General features: G+C 31.4%; 1 protein-coding gene across 1 annotated transcript in view; it reads left to right on the top strand.

Annotated features, from left to right (window-relative positions):
- LOC115888541 overlaps positions 1-21,151 on the top strand; it is a 52,125-nt gene extending 30,974 nt beyond the window's left edge. The window contains exons 20-28 of the mRNA XM_030908295.1: positions 2,401-3,130; positions 4,224-4,409; positions 5,570-5,734; positions 6,069-6,197; positions 8,144-8,287; positions 9,078-9,269; positions 14,807-15,024; positions 18,519-18,743; positions 20,860-21,151. Of these exons, the coding sequence (XP_030764155.1) occupies positions 2,401-3,130; positions 4,224-4,409; positions 5,570-5,734; positions 6,069-6,197; positions 8,144-8,287; positions 9,078-9,269; positions 14,807-15,024; positions 18,519-18,743; positions 20,860-21,006 (2,136 nt within the window). The 3' untranslated portion in view covers positions 21,007-21,151. The remainder of the gene's footprint in view (positions 1-2,400; positions 3,131-4,223; positions 4,410-5,569; positions 5,735-6,068; positions 6,198-8,143; positions 8,288-9,077; positions 9,270-14,806; positions 15,025-18,518; positions 18,744-20,859) is intronic.
- Positions 21,152-21,903: the final 752 nt, after the last annotated feature.

Genomic DNA, 21,903 nt, shown 5'->3' with positions numbered 1-21,903 from the left:
TATGGCCATGACACTAGATTTAAATTTAAAAGGCTATTTTTTAATTAGAAATATCAAAAGTGGACATATGGTATGTCATTCTATTCAGAATGTCATTTTTATCATATAGAGTAAAAAAATGCTGGGGGTAATACTTAAAAGTCAAGTTTTAGTCGTTTCCGGTGAAACAGGAAATGACCGAAACTAATTGAAAACGTCAATCAACTCCAATTTATGTCATAATACCCAATCTCGTTTTTTTTTCTGAAAAAATAAAAAAGCTATAAGGGTGTGCCACTTTTGAAAAACACCCGGTATTCTTCAATCTGCGCCAAGTATTTTCTCATATAACTTCTCCTCTTTTCGGCAGTTAACAGATTTTTTCCATTTGACAGTAGAGACTAATAATATCTGAAGTGAAACTGACAGCTATTAAATTGACGGATTCGAAGGACATGTTTAAAAAAGTGTAGTTTGAAATGTTGAAAAAGCAATAAATTAAAAAATATTTTTTTACGCTTAAAAAATAGTTTTTTACGTATAACAAATAGTTTTTTACGTAACAAATATACAACTAGTACAATACAATACTATATACAATATAACAAATAGTTTTATAGGCGTAAAAAATAGTTTTTTTGTGTAATACATGGTTTTCTACGCGCAAGTTAAAAAACTAATAAACAATTAAAATATATATAATTTAAACGGCCGTCTCGCTAGCTTGTATGTCACTACCTTGAATTTTTACTCCCAGCGCGCGTAAAGAAGTATCACTTCAAAAACAATCTATTTTTTATGTTAAATTGCAGTGAACTGTTAATAATATCATATCGTCGGAGAAATGTCTTAAACTGCTAACTCCATTATTCCTAATTTTACAAGAAAGAATAGAAACGGTACAAGAAAATATGTACAGGGTGGGTCAAATTCGAAGCTTTTAAATGGAAACACCCTTTTCTGTAGGAGATAGATAAAAACTAATATCGGTGTCTGGAGCTCAATTTTTGTCAAAAACATGATGGTGAAAACCGCATATCGATATCTGTTACCGTTTCGGAGTTACGGGATGTTTTTCAAAAATATGCATTTTTAACAAATCGCTGTAACTTTTTTGCTATGGAAAATTTTGTATTTTTATGAAAACATTTCCAAAACACCTTTTTACGTAGAATTTAATGGTTTCAGTATAATATTTTTAAAATTAATAATTTAAGAATTATCAACAGAAAATTTGATTTTTTATATCGGACACCCTGTATATTTTTAATTTATTGAAAAGAATTTAAAATTACCTTTCCAAAGATATAACACACTTGATATTTTGCTCGATTCCTCTTCGAGATATAGAGTATATAAAAATTCGAATTTATTTATTTTTTATTTATTAATTTTAAAGGTAATTAAAGTTATTTTCTTAGTTAACATAATAAAGTAGTGTATTACATATATTAAAAATGTATTTTGTGAGCATATGTTTTCTAATAATATACTTAAACTTAAAACTATTTTAAAAGCCAAACGAATAATTAATGTAAGGGTATCTGACAAGAAACAAAGAATAGAAAGAAATTATTATACACCAGAAAAAGAATGGGATGCCAATTAAAGTCTTTTTGAATCTGGCAACTGTGCATCTTTAGCCGAGCTTCAAGGCTGTCGACGTGCCGTCGATCTAAAACCGAAAGTTGAAAATTTCCAATTATATTCTGATTATGATATTGTCGCGCCATCTAGTATTTTATTTGTGCAATTTTAGCTCTTTCATTTCGAGTATTTTTCTGTTGCGTAGCTAGATATTCTGTGCTACTAGTTAAAAGTGGCAAACTTTTAAAAATTCTGTATTTCGGAGAGGATTATAACAAAATATCAAGTGTGCTATATTTTTGGAAAGGTAATTTTAAATTCTTTTTTGTTAATTAAAAATATAGAGGGTGTCCCAAACGTTACGTTGTCTATTCTTTAATGCGATGTTAAGGTCATCTGAGGGCGGAACATATAGTTAGGTTAGGTCGAGTCCACACGGGTCCGCAACATTATGTTTGGACTAAATTTTATGGAAAACAAAAACATAATTTAAAATTCCGTTTCAATAAGGAAAATGGTTTTGTAACAAATTGCTTGCTATTTTATGGCAAATGCTGAAGCTCTGCAAACCTTAATCAAGCCTTAATCAAAGGACAGGATCGGGCTAAGCCTTAGGCAGATTTCTGAAATATAACATATATTTCCTTCGGTCACACACCCGTTTTACCCGACCCCTTAGAGCGACCCGAAAGTACAGCGTAATAGACTCTTAACCGTATTATTTAATTATAGTCGAAAATGGAGTTGGCAGGTTAATACGTTTCACTGACGATATATTCTTTCAATGGACAGTCTATATTCACAATCAATAACCTAGTGTGTTATTTTTTATAGCCTTCAAATATGACACCAATCAATGTTGAACAGCCCATGCAAGATGTATTCACCCCATGTTCCAATTTAGATCAGTCTCAATCGAGCGTCTTATCTCGTCTAATTCCCGAAATCAACCTCAGCTGCAGCAATACCTCAGCGTCCCCAGACCAAGCTTACCCATTTTCGATAAATAATGAAATGGTAAACAGGGAATTATCCTTTATGGATGGTTTTCTAGGTCATTTGACTTCAAATCCAAGACTGACCTCAACGCCAATGCCACCAGGTGATATCACCATTACGACACCTAAAATGAGCTTCACCATTTTGAACAACACCGACGGATTGGATATATCGGCCATCCAGGCAGACCTGGAGAGTTTTCTTGAAGATGAGGAGGCTAATAGAGAAATGGAACATGCAGAGGATGCACCTATAAAGGAAAATAGTAGGGTAGAGGATACGAATGAATTTAATAATGACAGCTATGGAATTCAAAAGCATGTTCATCTATTCCCGAATGTTCATGTTGTTGAGGGTCCAAACGATTTGAGTTCTGATGATCCCAACTCTACAACTAACGCAGAAGAAGCATTTAAACTTTCATTTGTTGAATACTCAAACAATCGAAGAGAAAAAACTCACCACAGTGAAGAAATCATACTAGATAAGAGTAGTACAGTTTTAGACAGACCCGTGTCTAGTACAAGTCCTGAACTGTTTCCATCTCAAAAAGAATCCTTAGATGGTAATGATATCTATCAAAGGCATCTAAATAAAGAGAGATAAAGCTACGAGTAATCGCAAAACAATTTCCAATGCACGTCATCAATCAAAAATCGAAATTGACACTAAAGCCTATAAACCTGACTAAATGAAATTTTGACAAAATTTTTTGTATAATTTAAGAAACCGAGCAGCTCTTTATTTTACTTTATAGAGCAAATGATTGTAACAGATATTTTATTTAGATTAAAGCTGCAAAAATTAGTTTAAAGCGATTTTTATTACCGCCATGTTGGTCACATTGCGCCGAAGCAAAGAGCTTGTAGCATTCCTGATTCCTGACTCTTGACTGCAGTCACAGAAGTAAGTTTAATTGGTAAGCACCATTATACCACTTTCAAAGTTATTTCTACTTATTTCGATTTGTAGTGAGTAGATGCTGCCTTAAATTTAAATATTTCTACTGTGAGTGTTAGTGACTACTGTTAATAACTAAATTAATTGCTAAAATATTAATTAATTAATTAAATTAAAAATCAACCGTAAAAATCTTAAGAAAATTATATAATAAATATATTGTTTCCCAATTTTACATTAAGATTCATCTCATAAATCCATCACAATCTGGCAGCGCTGTCGCCATCGCTTGTCACTTAAAGTTGATCACGTGCATCGGAATTGTTTTGCGATTACTTTACCTAATATAAGTTTTATGTAGGTTATTATGAAAAAGCATTACTGAAAATGAAATTACACCTATACGATTTTTTTATATACTTTACACCTTGAATTCTCATGAACTATTACTATATATATATTAGTATAATAGATAAATCATTATTATAGTGCATTACATTATATATTATAAATTAAAATTACATTTTAAGATTGTTGATAAAAAACAGCACCCCACTAGTAGATCGAAACGACAGAAATTCACACGAAACTTAACAGCGTTGTAATTAATGGATACATCTCTTTTTAACTCACATAAAGGTGTTAAAGTGCCTATGTATGATTGTAAACAAATAAAGTTTTATGAATGGAGTGTTTTGTCTCCCCTTTATTTAGATGTCTTTGATTTCTAATAATTATATTGTTTCTCCTCTCTCCAGAAGAGTGTTTTGATGATGGTGATAACGAGACAGAGATGAAAACAATTTCTATTAGGGGTAACGAAAGAAATAATACCTCCACAAAGACAAGTATATCGGCTGCATCAAAACTTCGAAGATTAGATGATACAGTGACGAGTAGTAGTGAATTGGTAGAGAAAAGCTTGTCTAACAAACCTGAAGAAGGTATGTACAGGGTGATCCAAATAGATCTATACAAAATACTGTATCGAAAAATCAAAATAATATAAAAATGTCACTCAACTTAATTAAACCTGCAAAGTGTAAAAGGTTGTAAAGTTTTATTCCTGTTTTTAATAAGTAAGTTTTTTGTAAGGGTTTTCATAACAACACAACTGTTAAACTTAACAGAGATCAACTATCGAATGATATCTAAATAAACTGGAATATTATGAAAATTAACATAAAATATGTATTTTATAATTGATTTTCTACTTAAGTGTATGCTACGTGCTTATGCATGGTTAGTATTGATTTAAATACCATTTTTATATTATTCTCGAAATAAAATTAAAAAATGATAGTCATACAATCCGGAATTATGAGAAATGTTTCTCTTTAGAATGATGGAATGTGCGGTGTGGTCGAGCCGAATTGAATTGATGAAATGTAGAGTGTTGTGTGTAGTAAAACTTAATGCAAAAATCAATATTCAGTGATACTGGAATGCTTATGATATATTGATAAACTATTCTACTTTTATTTTTATTAGGTTTATATTCTGTAAATCTAACTAAAAGCATTTTACCATGCCCTTTACTAAATAAAGCATGATCAGTTTGGTTTTGAATTTGTTTCTTTATCAAAAAGTTCCATAAGTCCAAAATATGCACCAATAAATATTATAGCAACTAAAATATAGCATCTACTTTAAACGCTATGTACGAGTATATCGAAAACTATTGACTTTTTATTACTAAAGTCAATTTGCTTTAGAAAAGAAAGAAATAGAAATGCTTCTTACAGCGGCATACTCTATACAGAGCGTAGGCTACCTCTCACATATTCTTGTAATGTGTGTCATCAGTGTTTCACAAGTACACGGGACCTACAGTTTATTACCGAATCCGAACGACACTGTTTGAGGGACTGTAGTATTCAACTATTCTCAAGGTGATTTGTCATTACCTTCCTTGAGGTGTAATTTCTTTCAATTTTTTTAGTAAAATAATTTTAACCCTCAGAAATAATATGTGATATATGACAATATAAATAAAAGGTACAGACGTTAGTGATAGTTATATACATTAACGATTGATGTGCTACTTAATATAATTGAAAAATATATTGAGAATTTTGTTTTACTAATGTAATATTATTTAAAGAACTAGAACAAAAAGAAGAGGAAGAAGCTGTTACTACTGTAAAGGTCCAAGAAGATAAGGATTCTTCAAAAACTAGCATATCGGAGGCTTCAAAGCAGCGGAAATTGGACGATACGATAACTACTAAAGATGAATTGAATGAAAATGTCTCATCTAACAAGTCTGGTAAGTCATAAACTAATTTGACAATTAATAAATTAAAAAAATTAATTTGAAACATGAATTTATGTTATTTAGTGCGCAATATTGACTTTATTTATATTTAACAAATAATTCAGGTATCTTTCACAATGTATAAAAATTATGAAGATGCGTATCATACAATTTGAAGTTATGAAAAGTAAATTGTGAAATTGTTTGCTTGCAATAAACTTTTTTATATTTTTTCCATTTATAATGTTAATTTGATTCCTTCAAGTTATTAATGAGTTCTAAATTTCTTTTATATCCACCAACCTGTAAGGTCAATTTTAATTTTAAATATAATTTCTCTATATAGAAAATGAAGAAATAGGCAAGGAAGTAATATGTGTCGTAAATAATCAAGAGAATAATACATCAACAAAATCTAGTACTGCAGTTGCTTCGAAGTTACGAGGGCTAGATGATACAGTAACTAGCAAATCAGGTAAATATATCCCATAATCAAAAAGTGTACGTATGAAATTATATGACCTAACTAAAGTAAAAGAAGAATTATAGATAGAAATGTTTTGTCAATATGAATGTTTAAGTGTTTCATTATTGTATGTAATTATCGTTCATAAACATTTAATTTAGTTTAGAAGAATTCAAAAATTTAAATACTAAAGTTTATAAAAAACTTAGTTTAGGAATTAAAGTTGACATAATTATATACAGTTTGCCAAAAAGTTCATGAAAATAGGGTTAAAATTATTAATTTATTATTTTTTATTTTAATAATTTAATATTAAATTCAATTAATTTTGTAACTTTTTAAAATATAAAAAACAGGTTAAAATATCAAAAATACAACACTTCAAATTTGTCCAAAAATTTCTCAGTTACGTCTTTTTTTGCATACAGGTTGTTAATTTGTTTATTACTCGCGGCAAGAGCTTTATGATTGAAATATGGCAACCTCGGCCCGCTCGTCGAGAGACGAAGCACACACGGCAAAATGCTATGTTTTGCTTGACAAAAATCAAAATTAAAAATATTTTTTTTCGTATATTCATCCACTCACTGTCGTTCTTAGAAAATCTGTGGACCTAATTTTAAATATTATAATTTTTTATTACACCCAGCACAGCCATTTGAAAATTAATTATCATTATGGATAATATAGCTACAGACATGTAGTACAATTAAATAACATCAATATAATAAATTTAAACTATTTTGAATGTAGATAAAATATATTTTAAACACACTATTTTGGGTTTATTTTTTTATAATTTTGTTTTCATAATGAGTTATAGTAGTGAGTTCCACGGAGTTCCGCTTTTAATTTAATAAAATTAACATCATAATGTATGTTGTTACAGGATGGTTACAGGTATAAAAAAATCAGCTTTTCCAAATCTGCCCTTTTTTTAAATAGCCCTTTATTTGCAGGGAGTCGTACTGATTTTTATACTAGTCCTGTAATATCAAGAAAGTTTTTTTTTAGTTGTAAGAAGACAGATATTCTAAATTATGAATCTCTAAGTTTATTACAAGGTTTTTTTTTTCATATATTATTGACAGTAGAAAAAATTCAAATGGCTGTGCTGGGTGTAAATAACACTCTTTTGCGCTCCACGAAAAGTGCGAACTGCATCAATTTTCGGTAACGCTTGCACTACTCTAGTTCAATGGAAAATTTTCTAATATTTAAAATTAGCCCTACAAATGAAAATAAGAAAAACAGTGTTTGGATAAACATAAAAAAATTAAGCTGAATTTTTGTTCAGCTAAACATTGCATTTTGCCGTGTGTGCGACGCGACGCAGCCGGCAGCTTAGCTTCGTATTCATTTGGAATGTAGGCAGTGTTGCAATTCTGTTCCCCAATAAGTAACCGTCCAATTAACAATCTGTATAGATCTGGTCACAAAATCGTTGATATCTATGCATTTCAACGTGTAAGACAACGGAGATATCTTAGCAGAAATTCGGACATATTAACCACAAAAAGTGGACTGTTACATTTCTTCTATGCGATATTGCCGGATTTTTTTTTAAATTAAACACTAAACAAGAAGGCTTTTTGAATAGTCTTGCAGCAAAGGTTAAGAGGCCATTAATATTGTAACAATTAATTAGGCTATTTTCTACAACTTACATAATATTTTAAATTCTATTGGAGTGCCCACTTAATTCAATTTTTGTTTCTAACTAATCTTTAATTGTACCTATTTTGCACCTAGGAACCGGCAACACTGCATTTCTTTATATCTGTCTATGAATTGGTTATAACGTAAGTCAACACTTTATCTTATTTATCTTACTCATTGAAATAGAGACCACCGAACTAGAGTGACTAGGCAGGTACACAGTTTTTAAGCTTTTTAATAATTTTAATTTTAATAATTTAATATCAAATTCAATTAATTTTGTAATTTTCTACAAGATACTGTTGAAAATAATCAAGAGGATAAAACATGTACAAAAACCAGTATTTCAGCTGCTTCAAAAATGCGGAGATTAGATGAACCAACCGATAATACTGCAGAATACACCGTCCAACTGGATGAAAATCATTGCGGAAAATCTGGTATAAATAGATATTTACAACATATTATCTGGCAAGCGGATCTGAAACAGCAAAGGGAATGCTGACAATAAATGTTGCCAAGTCTAACAAAGAAAAAGGAAAATTGCTCCTAATTACTTATAAATTTAACATATATTTAGTTTATTCCAGCATCCACACTTCTATGTACTAAATATTTTAACGTAGGTCTTAGTTGATAGATGTATATTTATTTAAAAACTGATTTCTTACATTCTACCTATTATATCTAGTTTAGTCAATCCGGCAACACCGAGAAAATACATCATGGCAACCCGGTTCATAACAACCTGATTGGTGGAGATCCTCACACGTTTCGTTACCAGATGGTTGACATGCGCATAACGTTTTCTTATTGGCCAGTAAAACCCCCAATTTTAGGCTTCTCCCAGGAAACAGTGGAAATATTGACTAGTACAAAAATATTAAGCGGCGGTTTTATTGCATTGTATTTTTTAACTTTATTTCAGCATATTATAATTTGTACATGTTTTCTGAAAAATATTCTATACGAGTATTTCAGAAATCACTAAACAAAATATAATAATACATTTAAAGATAGACATATTTGATATATTCTCACAAAAACACTGCACACGTCTGGATATTTTATGAATGAAGTTAGCCATGTTTTGTGAGATCTGCGTTCCCCCATTGTTTTAGATCCGTTTGTCAAACTCTACTTAAAGACATTGCTTTTAATGTGTTTATTCTCTTTAGTTTAAATTTAAATAAATATTAAAAATATGCTAATAAGTTTTATATTATATAGGTTGTAGTGAAAAAAATGAACTACCAGAAGAAATGGATGAGGAAGTAATAACTACTCCAAACAACCCAAAAGATGGCGCATCGACCAAAACTAGCGTGTCTGCTGCTTCGAAGTTGCGAAGGCTTGATGTTACAGTGGACACTACAACAGATAGTAAATTAGAGGAGAATGGAGATTCACATGAGAAATCAGGTAAATAAAGTTTACAACTATCGCTCAATGTTACGTACTCTTGTTATGTAACACATTTTAGACGTAATTCGCGCAACGACTGTACATTTTTACTACTAACCAGAGAGAACACTAATAACTAAAGTGAGAGAGACCGATCAACGTTAATTTTCGAAGACTGTGTTAGTGGCGCGGCCTTTGGCGTCTAACCCGAACTAAGAGTGCATTATCGATATAGTAGGTTGCATTCATACCTATATACTGGCGCCAAAAATTTAAAATTTGTCTATTTGGAACCGAATCTTAATCTTTCAAGTTTATAATAAGAAATCTTCGTAGTTTTTTTAGATTATTTTGTTGACAACGAAAATTTATTATTAGGCTTTAAGCATTAAAACCTATAAATAAAATACTGTGTATGAACATAATAATTTATTTAACGTAGTTTGGTTTTCAGTTTTTACAGAATTCATTTACCAGGTCTTTGATGGGTTGTGGATTGTCATGCTTTTTCTTGAACTAAAAATAAATAAATTCAATTTTTCATTAAGGTTTAATATTACATACTTACCAGTTTAGGTAATCCATTTCTGTACATGTCGTAGTGGAGCCCATACTCCTTGCCATACTCCAACTCAAGGCTGCAATCTTCAATATCTGTTTCATCTAACTTGGTTGGTAGTAAACACGGAAGCACGGTTGGGAGCTCGCACAGAGTATCAGTAAGGTATCCCGAAGGTATTCAATGTTTTTGATAGTCTTTATTCTATAACAAGAAGCCAATCAGTTGAAAAAAATAATTTGTATTACTGGTAATAATACCAGGTGTAATACCTAGTCGTTCCATAGGTATCAGAAAAGAATGTGATGTTTTACTTTTACAATCGAATTTATCCCACAGGTTATTCTTACCTATGTAAATTAGCAATGTACGACTCTTAGTACGAGAGCTAGCAACGTCAGAAAAACAAGTATTTTAAGACGTCTGGCTCTTTGATATATCTTTTACTATGCTCTCTAGAACAGTATGCGGCCCGTCTGGCTGCCGGTAAACGTTGCGTTCCCGACTGCGCATTGAAAGAAGATCTTATATTTTATTAGTAATTTAAATTCTAGTATTGAATATAAACCGACCGAGTCTCCATAACTCAATGCGTAGAGTTTCAGACCACGAACCGAGGAGTCAGAGTTCGAATCGGGGTCAGGACAAAAACTTTTTTATTTTATTTTCGTTTATATTCTGATAGTAAAGTGTTAAATATTTGTTTTTTTTTTTGAATTACCAGAATTATTTAATACATTACTCTCAGAATATATACGAAAATATAATAAAAAAGTCTTTGCCGTGACCCAGATTCGAACTCTGAATCGTCGGTTTGGTTTGGTTTGGCTCTACGCACTGCGCTATGGAGACATGTTCGATTTATAGTCAATACTAGAATTTATAGGACTAAATTAAAAAAAATATAGGATCTTCTTCCGATGCGCAGTAGTGAACGCAACGGATATTGGTAGCCAGACGGGCCGCATATTGTTCCAGAGAGCATAGTAAAAGATATATCAAATAGCCAGACCTCTTAAAATACTTTCTGGAAAACGTTGATAGCTCTTAGAATATATTATGTGCACTCACTATTACTATTAGGTATTTTAAAATAATTACCGAGATAAAACTTACCTTTAAAGGAAACGTTTTGTCTGGATCTCAACCACAACACAAAAATTACAAAAATGCCGAATAATCGTGGAATCTCAAATAATCAATAATGACAATCATATGACAATAATCTTCTCTTCTCACAAGCTAAAAGAACAGGTACATTCAGTCAAAAACAATTTATTACACCGATTATCAACAGATTTTAGTTATCTCCTTCTAGAGCTAAGAAATAGAAAAAGCTACATGCCAATCTAATTAATCCTGTCAAATATTTAACTTGCAAAGCTGAAAACTTCCTTTTTTGACCGCCTAAATGCTATGCGCGTCTGGGATGCGCGGTGACTTAATAAATAAACTTGTCTACGAAATGCCCTATTCCACAAGCCCCCTCACTTTAGTTATTAGTCATTGCCTGGAAACTTATATGGTGAAATTTTGATAAAATAATTTAGTACACACTAAAAACACCGTATGTCGCTAGTGGTAGGAAAAATAATTTTTAGAGGTTACTAGTTTATTTGGTTGCCTGTGATATGCATATACAGGGTGTTTCCTAATTAATCTAAAAAATAAAAAGTCGTTCGAAAGCGAATTAAGGCGGGCTCTTAATAAGTATATTTATTTTTTTTCTCGACAACCGTTTGATGAACAAAAAAAACTCAAAAGATCAGTTTTGTTGAAAAAGGATAGTCAGTCAAGAAAAAAATATATTTTCTTTAAAAAAGCAGTGGTGTGCCATTTATGTTAAGCAAAAAAATCGATTTTTTTAATTTTTAAACCCTGTAGATCAGAAAGGAAGTACTTTAGACCCAATGGTTATATAAAAATTGTTTTAAGAACACATGAGGAATTACACCATAATTTTTTTAGACTAATTTGAAAACACCCTGTATATTGTCAACTTCACAATGACTGCTGATAAATCAAAAAACACCTTTTCAGTTAAAAAAGCCTGATTTTCGCAGGAAAAATTTTGATTTTTATTGAATTTGGGCCCGCGTTTGCAAATACTCGTTTCTTTTTTAATTTTCTATCTATCTAAATTTTAAATATCATAGTCAGAAATAGTTTTATTATTTATTAACTGTAAAAATGGTGTTTTCTTGTTGTGTTGCATCTTGCAAAGAAACTAACAAAACTGCAAAAATGTACGTGTTTCCAAAAGACGATAAGGTATGTATCTTAGATAAAAGAAAAATATATGGTATGTATTCGTTGTTTGATTTTTTTCGTTCGCTTTAAAATCTATAAATCTTCGGTCTATTTATTAGACAGCCAGTCGACTTACGATCATTACATGAAACTTGTAAAATAAATAAAATAATTAAAATATATATATATATATATATATATTTATATATATATATATATATATATATATATATATATATATATATATATATATATATATATATATATATATATATATATATATATGCCAAAAGTGGAGAAACTTTTTAAATTTATTTGCTGCCGTTTTACAAGAACGAAAATGTTTATAAAGCATATATATTTATACATAGGATAACTGTATCATAAAAATACACACACGATTTTTTTGGAAAAGGCATTTATTAAATTTTGAAAAAATTAAACTAATTTCTATGAGGACATAAATGGAGAAACTGGTATTTTTTATACATTTGTAGTCGCTAGTCTCAGTATTTGGTTGCATAGACTTTACTTTTGATGACTGCTTGGCACCTTTTGGGCATAGACTCAATCAAGTTCTTTATTACGTCCCCGGATATTTCATTCCAGGCTTGTAATAGGGCAGCGAACAAAACATCTTTATTTTTAAATTTGTCCCTGTTTTTACGCCTAACATCGACTTCTAGTTGATCCCATAGGTTCTCTATAGGGTACAGGTCGGGGCTTTAAGCTGGCCATTTGATCACTTCAACTTGTTCCTCGGTTAAAAATTCCTTAATAAGTTTGGCAGTGTGTTTCGGATCATTATTGTGCATAATGTCCAGGTTAATGGGAGAGAGGATTCAGCATAAGTTACCAGTGTTTCTTGCAAAATATTTAAATACATATAACGACCCATAATTCCATCTATTTGAACAAGGGGCCCGACCCCATGCCCAGAAAAACAACCCCAGCCTAGAATGTTCCCACCTCCGTGTTTTATGGTGGGTATGGTGTACTTGGGATTGAATCTCTCATTGGAAGGACGTCTCAGCCACCTAATACCATCCGAACCAAATAGATTGTACTTGCTTTCGTCCTACCAGAGTACATTTTTTCACTGCTTGTAGGTCCAATTTGCATGTTCCAATGCAAATTGTAGTCGGGCCTACCTATTTTTCTTAGAAATAAACGGCTTTCGGGCAGGTCTTCTGGCATTTAGTTGTGCCTGTTTCAGACGCCGTCTAATGGACCTAACAGATATTGAAATAAAGGGATATTCGTTCCTTATATCCTCCGCAATGCAAAATGGATTTCTAAGTGAATATCTTCTTATTATTTTATCTGTCGCCAAAGTTGTTTTTTTTTGTCTTCCGGGCGTGGGTATGCTGGCAGTTGTCCCACGATTTCTATACAAATTAATCTGTTTGCACACAACACTTTTATGTAAATTTAAGTGTCTAGCAATATCAATTTGTTTCATTCCCGAATGATACTTCTCAATTATGATTTTTTTATTTGATCTGACAAATTTATCCCGCGCGGCATATTTTTAACGTACTGTGAACCCAATACCACGATCTAGACGCTTTAACAAGAGAATATCTCACAGAATGTTAAGAAGAAGATAAGGTTTCTCCACTTATGTCCGCTGGAATTTGTAAATAATTTTTTGCCTGCAAATTTATTCACAAAATAAGCAGTTTTTATATGGCTATACAAAGCAGATTAAATGCGAAATATTTTCTTGACATCCTATTCTGCAGAGAGTAAACTGTATTTTGACATAGTAAAAATATTAAAAGTTTCTCCACTTTTGGTTTGGTACTGTATATATATATATATATATATATATATATATATATATATATATATATATATATATATATATATATATATATATATATATATATATATATATATATATATATATATATATATATATATATATATATATATATATTCTTATGTTTTATTAAAGTTACTCTGATATACTAATATATCAGTGTAACTTTAAAAATAAATCCTTTGAATTCAAATATAAACATAAAAAACATTTACAGCAGAAAAGGCGAAGGCGCTGGGTTAAACGTAGTCTCCACTAAAAACACGAAGGGGCGCTTTGACCCAAAATTTTACTATTAAGTTTCATATCTATCTTAATAGTAGATTATTTTCTTTTATCTATGGTTATTAGTGTTCTCTCTGCTACTAACTGTCATTCTATTTTTGTTGTTATGATTCTGTTATTTTACAATATAACTTAGTAACAAAATTAATTTTCAGGTATTCATTTTATTTCAATTTTGAATGATTAAAACAACTGTAATTAAATTCATTATAAATTAATTTTACTTAAAGTTGTAATATACAGCATCAGGAGTAAAATGCATCATTACTCTTCAAGTTTTAATTGCTATTCTAGACTTCAAAATGGTCTAATATTTGAATAATAAAATGATTATTTAATTATAAGGCTTCAAAATTTTATTTTTATTAGTGAAACTATACTATATTACATCCAAATATTGTCGAAGTATGCCACATATGAGAATTTTTTTTATTAGAAGTCCTATCCAAAAAGGAATACTGTCAAAAGTTAGTGCATGTCCGATAACCATATCAGCGGTACTTAGAATGTCTGCAAGTCGAACAACCTACGGGATAGGCCTTGTTGGTACAAGCATATGGCAATATTACATTAATCATTGTTACATGCTACTTTTCATTATATTATAGTGTAATAACCTATACTGTCGCGTTTTAGAACAACCAAAGCGTAGGAAGGTGTTATCTCCATCCAAGCTAAGCCGAAAGCAGATACAGCAAGAGTTTTTGGAACAGGACAGATTGCTGTTGTTCAACAGCAGCAGTTCGTCTGACTTGACCAAAATGTGGGAGCAGAGATTGAGGAGACCTACGGCAAGGCAAATTCAGGGAAGTACCTGTATTGCTACGGTTAGAAAAACTGACTATGGAGTTGAGGTACGTATAAATAAAAATTTCCGGAGTATACATGGCGTGCTATACCGGGTGGTGCATCGTCGTTGGAAACATAGGAAATCGTATGGAAATTTTGAACTGTCCAAATATTGGCTCCCCAGGCTTTGACAAAAGCCAGTATCTGAGACGGTTTTGCAGAGGTTAATTCTCCTTCTACAATATCAGTTGTACCAAAGTTTATGGCACGAATGGTATTCACGATATTCATTCCAGAAGTATTTTGGTGTTTTTCCCATTTTCCAGATTCCACAGAATCTGCGTTCGCCATTGTTTCTTAACTTCAATTTACTGAGGTGTTCATAGAGGAGACAGTGTCCTGTTAAATACACCGTGGCAATCCGAAGATTGTTCTTACTTAAGAGTCTCTTACGCTGTACCGGGTAAAGCGGGTGTGTGGCCGAAGGAAATATATATTATATTTCAGAAATCTGCCTAAGGCTTAGCCTGATCCTGTTAAGCCACACCCAAAATTACAAACACACGCGTGCTTTGATTAAGGCCTGATTAAGGTTTGCAGAGCTTCAGCGTTTACCTTAGAATAGCGAGCAATTTGTTACAAAACTATATAAATTATATATGACTGTAATCACAAAACTTCAATCTATTTCCGTATTGTAACGGAATTTTAAATTATGTCTTTATTTTCGAGAAAATTTAGTCCAAACATAAGGAATATTTGTCGATGTTTGACCCTCAAAATCTTAAAAATAAAGAAGTTGTGTAAAAATGTGCTACAATATCGATCTTGATTAATCTTGATAAGATTGATCCCATTTCGTATAAGTTAAAAGAAGCTAAGTGGTTGAATATGGAAAACAGACGTAAGATGCATTCATTGGTTTTATTTCATGGAGTTATTTCTAAACTGTCCTCCATACTTGGCGAATAAAATAAAATTCAGAACAGATGTGCACAACTTAAACCTTACATTTAAGGGACTTATTACTCCACCACCTTACAAAATAGCATTGTTCACTAGATGTTTCTCATTTAATATTTCCAAGCTCTACAACTGTTTACCAGCGGAAATGATAAACCTTCAGAGTGCTGCATTTAAAAATAAACTAAAAAACATTTTCTGGATAGTTCTCCTCCCTCTTAGTTTTTTTTTACCTCAGAATTATTTTAGTATAAAATACTTTTCTTTGTGTTTATTTCTTTGAATTTCATACTAAATTTTCTTAGTCATAGGATTACTATATAATTTACTTATACACACACCGGAAAAGCTAGGGATATTACAATTTTATCCAGCCATCGTCAGTAATTTTATTATTTGCATTTCTGATATAATAAAATTAAAATAAACAAATAGTTTACAGGACGTATTGGAAATAAAAATGCGAAATTTACCGAATTTTTCAAATTTACCTTGATTTTTATTGAACTCAAAAAAATACACACATTTTTTTTATTAAAAAAAGATAAAACCATTTTTATTTAATAAAAGGTATGGCGTCCTCTACTGTTCATTACAGCCCTACGTCGTCTCTCCATGCTCCTGATCAGGTTGTCGATCTCTTCTTGAGGTACAGCCTGCCACGCTGCATTCACGGCCCGAACCAGATCCCTACGAGTTTCACGAGGCATACCCATTCTCAAAATTCTTCTTTGGACCGCGTCCCGTACGTGCTCGATGGGGTTGAGGTCAGGAGATTGTGCCGGCCAGGGTAAGATGTTTAATTGATGAGCATTGATAAACTCACTTACCACTCTGGCTGTACGAGGCCGTGCATTGTCATGCATGAGAATGAAGTTTCTCCCAAAATCATTGGCATATGGTAACACGACAGGCTCAAGAATTAAATCACGATATGTGATTCCTGTTAGAAACCTTTCAAGAAAAACGAGATCGGTTTTTCGGCCTAATTGGACTGCTCCCCAGACCATAACTGTTCCACCTTGATAAGGGTGCACTTCCTGAACATGATCCAACCGAATAAGATTTCCCGGTTCTCTCCATACCCTAAGCCTTCTCGAATCCGGATGTAATCCAAAGCGTGACTCATCCGTGAAGAGAACATTGGCCCATTGTTCATTCGACCACTAAACATGATCTTGAGCCCACAAATATCGTACCTCTCGATTTCCTCTCGTTAAGGGTTGAGCTCTCCAGGGGCGTCTGCTTCTTAAGTTGACCTCTCTTAAACTATTGCGAACAGTGTCAGGACTAACGGTTACATTATGTGTTTCCTGGAGAATTAAACTAAGCTCTGATGCTGTAAGAGTCGGTCGGCGTCGAGCATTTAATTGTAAAAAATGATCTTGCTGAGGGGTAGTAATGCGATGTCGCCTTGTGTGCCTTTCAGCAACATCACCACTTTCACGGTAGCGTGCATTTAATCGCGATATTACACTTTGCGTTGTATTTAATGCTCTAGCTAAGTCGATTTGACGCATTCCAGCTTCAAGCATACCCATGGTCCTTAGCATTTCGTCTCTGTTAAGATGTCTACGCTCCATAATGTCGTTTAATACTAAACAGAGTTATTTGAATGAATTCTGGCCAATTATCATAAAAACATAGCCAGTACAGGTTAAATTCGAAAAATCGATGCTAGGTGCTTTTTATACATTTGACAAAAAATGCACAAACACTTCTGCAAATATCCCAAATTTAGAAATAACTAGTGGACTACTTCGTTTCAATCGAAGTAGAAAGAATCGGCCTACAAATATGTGGTTGTTTATTCAAAACATTTATTTTTAACTTTAATAAAATGATATTCCTAGATTTTTCCGGTGTGTGTTTTTGTAGATAAGTTACAGTAAAATAATTTAGCTACATAACACACATTATTTATACTAGCTGATATTGTGATCTGACAGGAATTAAATTTAAACCAATTTTAATTGTCTTCAGTTCCTTTTTTGCATTTTTTTTTTATTATTATTATTTATTTGTAAATTACATTTGTTGGAAATGATATTCATGTAAAATAAAGTATTATTTAATGTTGTTTTATCTCAAATACATCCGTTGGTTTCTCGTGGTTGGAGGAGTGACTCGTCTCAACCATGATGGTGATAACTTTTCTGGCTTCTTTAATTTCCTTCTTCATTTGTGGTAAAAATACCTAGCCAGATTTACACAAAACGTTAAATGCCAAACGCTTATTTTGCTACTTTTTCGGACTAGTGAAATGGACTCAAGGAAAATCTTTGATTTTCCTCATTCCTAAGTTTTGGGAAATTTCTTCGAGTGTCTAATAGTTGGATTCCACTTGGGAAGCAGAACGGTTCTGGTCCAGTTAGTGGGGGAGGGTTCGCTCTTTTTTTTAGTTAGATCGTTGGCTTTTTCATTACCTTCTCTCCCTTGGAGGGCTGCCATTCAGAGTAGGAGGACTTTATTTTCTTGTAAACAATCGTGATTTTAGTAGTTTTTACAATAACTTATAAATACCCTAGCTTGTTTTTTTCTCTTTTTAAGCTGTTACTAATTATTAAAAGATCGTTGATATTTTGTATTATTGTAGGTTATTCCAGCTCCAACACAAAAAAAGCGCAAACGTTTATCGAATTCAGTGCAACCATTCACCTTCAAGAATAATATCAACATGAACATTTTTAGTGACGCTAACGCAAACACTTTCGAAGAGTTTTTAAAGTCGGACAAAAAAGATTACAGACAGTTTAATTTCAAATTCGGATTGAATAATCAGGCGGCAGAAAGTCCTAGCAATATGTTTGATTTTAAACAGGTAATTTTTTGTACATAATGTGTATATAATCTAAATAATTAACAATTAACAGAGAAGTCACGTTAGAGTAGGCAAGAAAACTTAAAAGTATACATCATTGATGTTTATTTTCGATTCAAATATCTTTTCGCTATACCAATAAAAGTATCTCCAAAAACAAGATATCTCCACTGCAAGAAAATAGTATATATATAAAAGTATCTCCACTGCAAGAAAATCTACAAAATAAAATAGAGTTATTACTTATAAGCGTAAAAAAAGGTGTTATAAAAAGTTTATATGATAGAGCAAAAATAATATGTTCAGACGACATTTCACTAAACAGAGACCACATAAAAAATACATTAATAAAAAACGACTATCCACCATAATTTATTGACAAAACATTAAACGAAATACAAACCCCAAATCATAGACACAATGATAACAATACACAATATATACAACTTAGAATTTCATACATACGAGGCGTTTCGGAAAAAATAAGAAGGATAGGAAAACAATATAACATACGAACATCTTTCAAAACGCAAAATACACTTAGATCCATTTTATCACATACTAAACCAATGAATACAGAAAAACAAACCAAAAATGTAATATACAAAATACCGATAAATGAGAGAATGCAATAAATTTTACATTGGTGAGACATTTTTAGATGTTCGAATTAAAGAACATAAAGATTATTTAAGAAAGGGAGATTTTCACAAATCTAAGATTTGTCAGCATTCATGGAACACAGGGCACAGAATAAATTTTAATAACGCCAAAATTATAATGAAAGAAGCGATAGCCTCTAAGCATAACATACGTAAAAATTAAAAATAATCATATAGAAAGTTTGGGGCTTTTTGGTTGTACCCTTTGAATAAGAAGACTAAGGAAGGAGCATAATGCTATCCATGTATTCATGCATGGTGGGCGGAAAAAGCTCTCTAGGGTGGGGATCCTTGACAGTTCTGTTTGACGATTCATTTGACACATTTGAATTTGATTTGAAATGTTGTTTATTTGTCAGTCTTTACGGAGCTTATTTTATGTTATTTATTATTTATTCTACTACTGATAGTTGTATAAAGATAGTAAATCTAGATGGAAATTGTGGCAGAACTTAAATTAACAGTGACATTATCGCGATTTATCGAAAAAGACTCTAAAATAGTTGGTTGTGTAGCGTGCGGTAGATCTCGGCAAAAATTGAGTGAAATAATGGAACAAGTTTTCGCTAGTAAGTGACTATATAATATACATACGTGTAGTAAACCGATCATTTATGAAATTCACTTAAATTAACTAAATTATATATTTTCTTGCATTTTAGCTTTTATTTACTACTTGTCAAAGATGAGATGTCAAAGAATTTTGATACGTTAATTTGACTTACCTGCTTCAGCAGCGTATCGGATGTTTGTGTTAATAAATACTTATTATAACTTATCTATTTTTATTAGAATTATATATTTTTGTAACAATTTTAATAACTACCAACATTTATTCACAACGTAAAATAAAATAACAAATTATTGAGTCTACCCCACGTCTACCCTACATCATAGTTTTACATTTTTTTAAATAAAATTAGAACGGCACTGATGAACCGGAATTTAAGCCGGCCATATTTGAGGCCCATCGCGGTGTACCTAAGATTTTTGATATGCTCCTTCCTTAGTCTTCTTATTCAAAGGTTGTACCTTATTAAGTAATTGTTATCAGGTAGTGTTAATTTTGATGTTTAACTTAATATAATGTCATTTTAATAGACGTCAACGGTTTTTGTGGACGTATCTGTTTTAAAAAACTGAAGTGTTCTCGAATAGTTGAATTTAAATATTATTTTAAATAGTTTTTTTCTTTATTCTTTGTATTTTTTTGCTTTCGAGATAAACTTTCCGAAACGTTAACCATTTTTTTGTTCATTAGGCAAATTTGTATATCTGTAAACCTAACTCCTGACAAGTAGTTTCCATTTGGATTAACGCAGCAGTGTTTACAAAAACCATTTTATTTTGTAAATTTTCTTGCAGTGGCGAAATACCCATATAGGTTTTCTTGAAAATGAATCCGCCACATAGGTATAGATATTTAATACAAATATCTTTATTGTTTTTTATAGGTAAATGAGGTTTCTTGCGAATACGCACCGAGTAGTATATCTTTAAGCTTCATGAGACGACATGATTCTGATGTATCACTTACACCAGACGGCTACTGTAAGAATAACAGACACGATATTAATAATTTATTAAACAAATATCGTTAAGCATACAGTTTAGTTTAGTTTCTAAAGTTAATTTAAAGTTTCATTTAACTTAGTTATCATATGTTATTTCGTAGTTAATACGCACAAAATTAATTTGTCCCATTCAATATTTTTTAATTTTTATACCAATGTATTTTGATTTATAGTTCAGTAACAATATTATCAAATTGAAATCCAAATTGATTTTTTTTTACTTATGTTAAATTCAAATCTTATCTTTAATGATGCTGTTAGAAGTATACCTTATACATGGTCTTTAATACAGCTTTTTATTAATAGTTTTTTATTACGATGTACTTAAACAGCCGTTAAACGGTAGTCTACTAAAATGCCGTTAATAGATATTGTGACGTCGTTCATGTCGCACACTGTGATATTTTGAACATCTAGCGGAACTTAATTTCAATTCCCAAAAGTTCACTTAATTTGTAAATTTTATGTTGAAAAATGTTGATTTTTAGGATCATTTTGACATATTTGTGTTTAATTACAACAGCGCTCTGTTTAATTTGTAATTTAGGCACAAATTAGGACCAAAAATAATTATAATTTAAATTAGTATTTCTCTCATACAAAAAAACATAGGGATAACTACGAGTAAATATTGAGAGCTTTGTGACTAAAAAAATATTTAAAAAATATATAAATTAAAAGAACTGGTATTAAATAAGTTTAAAATGACGATCTACAGTTAGTAGTAAAATGACGTTTTAACGAATTTGTGAGGTTTATGATGATCATTTTCGAACTCGATTTCGAACTCGGAATTATTCCTATTCTCTTTGTATTCGAAAGAAGCCCTGTTAATTATAAAAAAATAAGCTGAGTTTACCTTCGACGAAGATTCCATTGTTCACACAATACGCAAATGAGTCAAAACACTAAATGTTCGGCAAA

Source organism: Sitophilus oryzae, unplaced genomic scaffold (genome assembly GCF_002938485.1).
Source record: "Sitophilus oryzae breed Bouriz unplaced genomic scaffold, Soryzae_2.0 scaffold_1167_pilon_pilon, whole genome shotgun sequence".
In the NCBI taxonomy this organism is placed as follows: domain Eukaryota; kingdom Metazoa; phylum Arthropoda; class Insecta; order Coleoptera; family Curculionidae; genus Sitophilus; species Sitophilus oryzae.
This window is presented reverse-complemented; position numbering and strand designations above follow the sequence as displayed.